We start from the raw sequence: 9,757 nt of genomic DNA, 5'->3' as shown, positions 1-9,757 counted from the left end.
GCTGGAACCAGTGACGAGGATGTCATTAATGTAAACCAACACATACAATTTTAATGAATTGGTAGCATAGATAAAAAGTGAGTAATCAATAGTGGACTCAATAAAACCATATTCCAACAGAGATTGTGATAGATGGCGAAACCAAGCACGTGATGCTTATTTGAGGCCGTACAGAGACTTGTGCAAACGACACACATAATCTGGGTAATTCTCATCAACAAACCCTTGAGGTTGCTTCATAAATACTTCTTCATCCAAAAATCCATGCAAAAATGCATTTGAAATATCTAACTCACGTATATTCCAGTTAAAAGAGATTGCTAAGTAAGAACCATTTGGACAGTTGTGTGTTTCACTACAGGTGAAAACGTTTCGGCATAGTCAATGCCATATTGTTGATCAAACCCCTTATCAACTAGATGCGCTTTATAGCGCTCAATAAGACCATCAGAGAGCCTTCTGATCTTAAATACCCATTTATTTTTAACAAAATGCTTACCAGGCGGACGAGGGCAGAGTGACCAAGTCTCATTCACCATTAATGCGTCAAACTCAGAACCCATCGCAGCACGCCATTGAGGAGAAGATGCAGCTTGTGTGTAGGTGAAGGGCTTAGTGTCGGTGACTACCGTGGAGAGTACCTGCAGGGGATGCTGAGTCAAGTATTAAGAGATGAAATTTGGTAAAATTTTGGGTTTGGAATTACCGGTCATGGACCGGGTTGTGACGTGATTGGGGTTAACGTTTTGGTTGTTGGACATAGTGGAGGTTGACGGGATGGAGGGAGGAAGTGAGGCCGTGATGGGGGGATTAGTTAGGGGAATCACTAGATTTTCTGGTGGATGGTCCGAAGGTGGAAAGCTAGGAAGAGGATCTGGATTTTCGGGGTAGGGGACAATGAAATCAGTTTCAGTATTGGAAGAAATTTGGGTTGTCAATGATGGAAATGAGAACAGAGGAGGAGACATACCTGGGGAAATCGTACTCGGTGAGGCAAGAGAAGAGAAGACTCCATCACATGTTGCAGGAAATTCTTGTTCATTAAAAATGACATTTTGGGACACATATACACGGCCAGTGTTGTTGTCAAGGCACTTATACCCATGTTCTTGACTTGCATAGCATATAAAAATGCAATCTTTACTGCGGAAAAGAGAGTTTGTGAGTGTCATAGGTCTGAGTAAAGAAAAACATGCAAAGCCAAAACTTTTAAGATGCGAGTATTTGGGAACCTTTTTATGGAGCATGTAGAAAGGCGTCAAATGATGTAAAACTTTGGTGGAAAGGCAATTTATAAGATAAACAGATGTGAGGAAAGCATATGGCCAATATGTATTTGGAAAGGTGGGACCGAGCGAGAAGAGTTAAGCCGGTTTCAATTATGTGACGATGTTTTCATTTGACGATCCCCTTTTTTTGGGAGGTATGAAGGCATGTTAATCGATGGAATATGCCATTTTCTTGTAAAAAGGATTTAAAAGACGGTGGAGGTAAATTCATCATCGTTATCCGTTTGTAATTGTTGAATTTTACAAGAAAAGACATTTTCCACGAGAGTTTTGAATTGTTTAAAAATTGCCGAAACCTCATTTTCAAATTTAATAGGATATAGCCAAGTCAAACGGAAAAGTCGTCAACAAAAAGAACATAATATTTCGATCCACCAACCGAATACACAGGAGATGTCCATACATCGAAATGAATAAGTGCTAAAGGACGAGTTGTTTGACGAGTTGAGTCACTAAAGGGTAATTGTTTAGATTTCCCTAAAGGATACGACAAACAATTTTGTTTGGTGTGGAAACATCTAAATGTTTGGAAGTGACCAATTTATTTAAAACAACTTGAAACAGGTGGCCAAGACGATCATGCCACGTGTCGAGAGTGGTGGACACACCGAGTTTAGCTACAAAACAAGAAATTTTATTTGAACAATATTTGTTGTCTACAATTGGATATAGTCTGTTCTTAACTTGCCCTTGGAGTAGTAGTCGTCCAATGTTATTCTTCTTCACAGAAAAATCATTTTCAATCTGTACAAAATAACAATCATTATCCAAACAAAATTGGTTGATAGAGATTAAATTTGAGGAAGCATTTGGACAATGAAGAACATTGGATAAAGTAAAATTGGAATGATTTGAGATGAGAGATGTGATACCCATATTTTGAATCACCAAACCTGAGCCATTTCCAACTGTGATAGTCTCTTCTCCTTCATAGGGTTGTGCGGTGGTGAGGTTTGCCGTATTATTGGTAATGTGGGCATTGGCCCCACTGTTTGCATAACACACTTGTTGAGCATAAGAAGTATTACCTTCAGCAATTATAGTAGCAAGATCTGATGGTGGTAAGCGGCCTTGATAGGAGAAATTAAATCAATTATAGTAATCAAGGGCCATGTGACCCTTTTTACTACAGATTTGACAAATGGGTCTATTGTCACCAGAGTGAGGTGCATCGGGCCTGTTGCTAAAGGGCCCCACATGAGATGGGGGATGTGTAGTTGGTATAGACAAACGAATTTAGAATAATTAGCTACAAAGGCAAAGTTATTGCCAGTGGGAACAAAGTGGCTAGAGACCTCCATTAACGTCTCAAAATTTAAGAGCTCGGTCTGGAAATCGTCCTGAGATAAGTCCTTGTCCCTAGTTGCAAAGGTAAAGTCAGTGACAAAGGGCATGAACTGCTACTTGATTCCACTCAAGAGGTAAGTGATGAGGTCTTGCTCTTCCACGAGTTTGTCGGCAGTGGACAGTTGGTTTGAGAGGAGCTTGGCCTCTTCAATGTAAGAGAAGCAGGAACGATTAACCTGAGAAATGGTTTGAAGTTATCTTTTGAGAAAAGCAACAAGAGACCGCGAGGCTGAAGAGAAACGGGTTTGAAGAGCATCCCAAACTTGTTTGGAAGTCTCCAGATTAAGGATGGTAGAGACAAGTTTTTCAGTGATAGAGGCATAGAGCCAATTGAGAACATAGTTATCCTGTTTAGACCATCGAGTATCTCCAAATTCGGAGATCCGTCAAGCAGAGTTTTGGTTAGAGCAAGGCTGGTACCATCAACAAGTCTAATCATGTCGTGACTCTTCAGGAAAACAAGAAACTGGATTCGCCAGGTAAGATAATTGGAGCCATCCAATTTCGAAAATTGAGGTGAAGTTTAAAGGGAAGAGGCCATGGTGTTTGGTTATTTCGGAAGTTGGGTTATAGGAACGTTATTGTTGGGCATAAGCCTTAGCTGGTTGATACCATGTAAGAACCTATAAACTTAATAGAAAATTGTGAAAACAGAGAGACCAACATAGTCTCTGCTACAACTCCATTCTCTTTTAAATAGTGTTGTGTACGTTGAGTTTTACACAAGTAAATATGGAAAGGAGAGATTACAACTTTACAATAATAAATATAGAAATATACAGGATGAAAATAAGACTTTTAGCACAATACAGGGGAAAGAGGAAAATCAGGAAAATATTGATCACGTTAATCACTTTGGTTCTGGAGGAGATTGATCTGCAACTAAAAGTTTAGAAAGTCCAAGAGTGTCGGCTACAAGTGTGGAATGTCTAGAAGTGGTTGGTCTAACATCTGCTTGTTGTAATTTTCATATGACTCATACAAAGTTGATGCTTGGTCTGCATTAAGAAACAACCCACTTAATGTAATATGATTATCATTGATCTTTCGCTTTCACAGGCTGAGCTCTTTTAACTGCAACATTTGGTTCTATGGGGTGGTACGTCTTTCTTTGTCAAGTCCATTGAAAAGTAGAGGGAGAGTTATTTGTGGGTTTAGGTCAATTTTTTGATTATATAGTTTGATTAAGCAGAGCTCTGGACTTAGTTGTGTAGTAGCTGCATTAATATATTACTGTCGGAGAGCCATTAGCCACTTTATTGCAACGTGTTCTATAGTTCTATGAAGTTTTTCCTAATGTAAAAGTGCCTATGCCAAATCGTAATGAGAAATAACTGGTTTGATACGTTAAACATTCATCCAAATAGATGATTCGAAGCTTCCAATTCTAATAGTTTAAGGGGCCGTTTAGAACTTGGACTTTAGTTTAATTTGAAGTTGAGTTTAACATTCAAACACACAAGTTCACAACTCCCAAATTGTTAAATTCAACTTAACTCAACTCAATTCTTCTTTACACGTGGATTCCTTTTCAACTCAACACCTCTTTACATGCGGGACCCTCAATCTTTTTGAACTTTTCATAAATATATCTAAACTCATCTTAACATACAAACACATCTAAACTCATATTAAGTAGGCCCCACAAAACTCACACCACTATCTCAATTTATTACTATTATTTATAAAGAACTCAACTCAATTCAACATCAAATAGGGCCTAAGTCTACATAAATTACAAGATTGATCCTAAATCACACCTAAAGGGAGTGAATAAGTGTATGCCACACTTCTTTGTTCCATTTTAATTTGTGCCAAGCCTTAACAACTCTTATTAAATTTCAAATCGGCTTGTATGCATCAAACCAATATTGAGCAACAATGAATACAGATGCAAATAAAATAACAAAATCGGTTACAAGTCAACCACAAAACGGGTTTTTTGTGACAAGGAAAACTTTAAAAGTAAAACTACTTTGTGATAGCTTACTCAGAACAAAATAATTATACTATTTGCAATATGAATCCATTACTCGACACGATAAAACAACCAGCTTTGTCTCTATTATAGTAGAAGTCAGTTTTTCTACAATCTTCAAACTTGGCTTCTTCTCCTAGAACATCCAGTGGCTGAGTACTCTTCAAAGAATATGAACAAACAATAGAAGCATAAGACTGGTATTTTTCAAGTTGAAGAAGTTATTCACACTCATAGGCATGGAATTGGAGATAACCATTTTTTTTTCACGTTTCACATTTGATTTCGGCATGTGTTAGAAATGATGAGAGAAAAAAGTAAAGAAAAAGTAGAATCAATCACACAAGGTTTACATAGTTTGGCAATGTGATTATATCTATGGAGTTGTAGAGGATTTTATCTCAATTGATAATCAAAGATAAAGTGCAACGGCCATACAAGAGTATAAAATATATAATAAAAATCCTAATCACCCGGTCGGGTCCGATCAAGAGCAAAAACGAGTCATGCCTCCGCTCCATGGCTCAATCCTCGTTGAAAATCTTCCAAAAAATTGTAACAAATCTTTGTCAAACTATGGCAAACGGAACCAAGTTTCATACAAAAATACAAGAGTAAGGGCCTGCTTGGGGATGCAGTAGGAGTCTTAAAAAATACTTAAAAGCTCTTTAATAGAAGAATTAGGTTGTTTGAATGGCATTTTTAATCTCAAAAAAGTCAAAAAGTATGTTTGGAAAAAACAGGCCCTTACTATTGTTTGGTATTACATTTTAATGATTTTCCTCAAACGTATTTTTCCGGATAATGTGGAATGTAATTCAAATCTTAAAAAAATGTCAATGGATAAAAATATACATACAACTTTAAGATAATTACAACTTTCAAACTTTCAAAAATATGGTCATAATTTTTAAAAATTCAAATAATCGTTATTTTTACCTTAGAAAATACTTTTTTTTTAATTAGTTTCCAAATAAACATAATGTATTTAAAAGTGTTTTAAACATATAGTTATCAAACAATAAATAAATTTTTAATAGTAGAACTTATTATTTAAGTTATAAGTTATAAGTTTTAAAGCTATAAATTATAATTCTCGCTGAAATCTTAAACATGCACTAACTCACTTGATCATGGGTTTGCACGTCTTCTATTGTATATAGATATCTCCTACCTTTTCTTTATTGTCTTCAAATAATCAATTTGAATTCAAAATTCATGCTACAAATAAAATTGCAGGAGTCCTATCATGACAGATTGCAGACGAGCTGATCTTTGTTTCAAAATGTAGATAAGAAAGTCTCCATCTCCTTGTTGCAGTTCCAATCTTATTATTGAAACATCTCTTATAGATCCGCTTAATCACTTATACAATTATTTTAAAATAAAAAATTTTATGTGCAGTCACTTTTACATATTCATTGCGTACTCCACTTATGTGATTAACTGCGTCAATTTTTTTAATATAAAATAACTGTTTTAACCAATCAGTATTAATAGAGGGTACAAGAAGTATGCAAACATAGTCTAGAGTCCATTAAAAAGTAGAGAGAGAGTTATTTAAATGTATGAATTATGTTGAAATAGATTTAACGAAAAAGTAAGAGTATCATCAATGATTAATTTAAGATGAGTTGAGGTCATCTTGACATCCAAACATAACTTTGTGCAAGTTTTGTGTAGGCTCTTTATAAAAATAATGAATCTCACTAAAAAAACAACAGGTTTTTCTTTTGCATTTTTCATGATAGGTCTACTTTTATATAAGAGTATCACTACTGGATCATATAAAACTTACATGACATTCTTGACGGGACACCACTGCATAGTGTCATGTAATTTATTTGAAAAAACATACAAAAAATATATTCAAGCCAAAAGAGCATCTAAAAACATAAAAAAAATAAGACTGAAACTCTACATGCCATCTATTCTTTTTGTATTTGTATTTTAAATTTTTTTCTAATAAATCACGTGGCATCTGCCACGTCAAGAGGATAATCTAAATGGTAAGTTTCAAATGATTTAATGGTATTATTTTTTTTTTAATAAAAAACTAAATAAAATTTGTACAAATCATTACTCAAAATCATAATCATGTATACATTTTAAATAGCGTGGAATTTTTTTAATAATATGAGAGTATATGGCGTAGAAAAGAAGAAAGATATATTTGTTGTCCACCTAAATATACCAAATAACCTCAAGAAAAAAAAATTACCAAATAACATTAAATGCTAAAAATAGAAAAAATTCTATTCATCATTTTTATATACTAGACACTATACTTATTTTTTATTATTTTTTTTTTACTAAATATATAGTATATGGATGATGAATAGAAAATTTTAATTAATTTAAGAAGAATAAAATAAAATAAAATTTAAAAAATAAAACAAGATAAAAATAAAAGTGTGATGAATGATAAGTATCAAAGATCTAAAAATAATGGAGAGGAATCTTTTTCCTCCAAAAGAAAATGATGAATTAGACCGTTGCCAAGTGGATCCTGATCCCATTCCGTGAAGCTCGCCTTAGACAAGCAAAGCTCTGCCAGTTCCCCCAAACAAATAAAACCCTAGTGTAACCTCAGACAAACTGAAGAAGAAGAAGAAGAAGAAAGAAAAAGCACCGACAGAGAGGCGTCAAAGAGAGTGAAGTAACGAAACGAAACCATTTGCAACTGCTATGGCGCAAAACGGTAGTATTAGAAGTAGGTGCCAACCGAACATCCTGGTCACGGGTACACCCGGGACGGGCAAGACAACGACGTCCTCTGCTCTAGCGGAGGCCACCCGTCTACGCCACTTAAACGTCGGAGATTTAGTCAGGGAGAAGAACCTCCACGACGGCTGGGACCCCGAGCTCGAATCTTACCTCATTAACGAAGACCTCGTACGCCCCCGCAGACCCTACCCTGTTTCTGATTCATTATACTTTTCTTAGGTTTTTAATAATATGTATATCTACACCTGTCATCTGTATATTTACATGCCAGTTGATCTTAACACTGAATCCATGGGAAGAAATTGTATTATTGAAATATCTAGCTTGGTAAGTTAAGAAACTACCGAATTGGTGAAAAATTGACACCAAAGGTTTTGGATGAAAAGGTTGTTGAGTTTTTCTGTTGCAAGGCTAAAAATAACTTCTTCTTTTTTTGTGTTTTTCTTTTTGTGAAATTGTTAGAAATACATTAAAAAATCTGTCATTTGATGTAGGCATTGTATATGTGCTTGAGGAGAATATGTACTGGTTGGAGAGTTTTGAGCACAAACATCATTAATTTGTGGTTTTGGAATTGACATCATTATGCAAGCCTCCATGGGTTCTTTGAATGAAACAGGAAGATGTAATTGAAAGTTCACAATTTATAGCATGCCAATTGGTCCAATAGACAAAACTGAATACCCCTCCCCCCTATTCAATTCAATCCTGAATGTGTAGGTTGAAAAAAAAAAAAAAAAAAATCATAATGGATACCATATGGCATTGGATTGGTATGAGGTCCAATTATATCATGCTGATTTTGCAGGTTTGTGATGAGCTTGAGGATTTGATGGAAGAAGGGGGGAACATTGTCGACTACCATGGCTGCGATTTCTTCCCTGAGCGATGGTTTGATCGAGTAGTTGTGCTTCAGACTGACAACACAGTGTTGTACGATCGCTTGAGCAGGAGGTAGTGCCATCGTTCCATTTTTCCTTGTCACTTGATCTTTTAGTTCAGTTTTCAACCCTATCTGGAAACTTATTGCCTCAAACCAATTCCTGTGACAGAGGTTATACAGGATCAAAGCTTTCAAACAATATTGAATGTGAAATCTTTCAAGTTCTTCTTCAGGAGGCGAGAGAAAGTTATCCAGAGGACATTGTGGTGGCATTAAAGAGTGATACCATTGAAGACATTACCAGAAATGTTACGAGTTTGACAGATTGGGCGAGGAGTTGGCGTCCTGCTTCCTAATCACAGCAATATCATCATCTCCCCTCCATCCTATATTCATTTACAATGTAGTTGTGAGCACTAGTCCCTGCTCGATTAAGGTTTTGTAACATAGTTTTCTGTGGTGAACCTAAACTAAAAAAAAAAAAAAAAAAAAACTGAACTAAAGACGGATAAGACTCACTCTTGAAGCAAAATTTAAGCCTCTCACCCTCCTTTTATGATGCCCATAAGATTGCTGTAAGATGAAGTTTTGTCAGATTAATCTCTTATGGCTGTGTAAGATTATCGTGAATGCTTAGGAGTTTTTAAATGTACTTGACTCAATCAGATTTTAATTCCACTGGATGAGTGACAATTTTGCCTCTTTGCTTGTAGATTATAACTTGTTTTTCTTCCCTTGGTGGGGTTTGAGCTTGGAGAGGGAACCCCTTCCCTTCTCTCTCTCTCTCTCTCGCAGAGTTTACATATTTCCAAATAATTCAGTTTTCTTGTTCAATTTTCTTCATGATTCAAGGTTAAATCTCACATGGAATCTGCGCAGACCCACGGTCCAGTCGTAGTTTTGCTCATGGAAAAAATTTAGAAGTGGAGATGAAGGAGAAGATGAAGAGGAGAGGTGTGAAGAAAAAGAAAATGAAGGAGAGGGGTTGCTGCCAGAAAAAAAATGGAGTGGGACAGAGAAAATTAGAGATTTTTAAGTGAAAATGTAAATAGGCGGGTGGGTGACCTCCTCCACCAATCTTTTAGACTGGGCCACTCAGCAGTCCTAGTGTTGTGTGACATGGAATGAAAGTATGCGCAGACACCTCGTCTTAAAAAAAAAGAAAGTTGTGCTGACAAAATGGGTAACAACCTTTAAATTTGTAGAGCATTAGTATTGGACTCATCAAATATTTAATTTTTAAAATTTAATATTTTAGCTTTAAAATCTTAGCATTGGATTCACTATATGCTCAAATATTAAGTTTTTAGTTACAATATATTTTTTTCATCTTCAAATTTGAAGACTCATTATTCATATTTTATAATTATTATTTTATTTATTTAAATTATTGTTTTCCAATTTTGAGCCACAATATATTTAAGTTGGGAAATTATAATTTAAGTATCAAATTAAATTATTAATTAATATATAGTTAGTATAATTGTAAAATATGAAAAAAATAAATTAAAAATATTATTGTTAACAAAATAA

General features: G+C 35.1%; 1 protein-coding gene and 1 long non-coding RNA gene across 2 annotated transcripts; one reads left to right on the top strand and one right to left on the bottom strand.

Annotated features, from left to right (window-relative positions):
• Nucleotides 1-1,633: 1,633 nt before the first annotated feature.
• LOC121239813 lies at nt 1,634-2,521 on the bottom strand. Its single transcript, XR_005935371.1, has 2 exons — nt 2,162-2,521; nt 1,634-2,009 (listed from the first exon to the last, which is right to left on the bottom strand). It is a non-coding gene; the product is annotated as an uncharacterized LOC121239813 (long non-coding RNA).
• A 4,594-nt stretch (nt 2,522-7,115) lies between these two features.
• Nucleotides 7,116-8,925, top strand: LOC121240010 (adenylate kinase isoenzyme 6 homolog). Its single transcript, XM_041137441.1, has 3 exons — nt 7,116-7,509; nt 8,150-8,295; nt 8,394-8,925. Exons 1-3 carry the CDS (start codon nt 7,303-7,305, stop codon nt 8,578-8,580), a joined length of 540 nt encoding a protein of 179 aa, XP_040993375.1. The 5' UTR covers nt 7,116-7,302; the 3' UTR covers nt 8,581-8,925.
• Nucleotides 8,926-9,757: the final 832 nt, after the last annotated feature.

The sequence above is a fragment of the Juglans microcarpa x Juglans regia genome, chromosome 7D, assembly GCF_004785595.1.
Source record: "Juglans microcarpa x Juglans regia isolate MS1-56 chromosome 7D, Jm3101_v1.0, whole genome shotgun sequence".
Taxonomy (NCBI): Eukaryota; Viridiplantae; Streptophyta; class Magnoliopsida; order Fagales; family Juglandaceae; genus Juglans; species Juglans microcarpa x Juglans regia.
The sequence above is the reverse complement of the archived record's forward strand: the minus strand, read 5'-3'. Positions and strand labels throughout refer to the sequence as shown.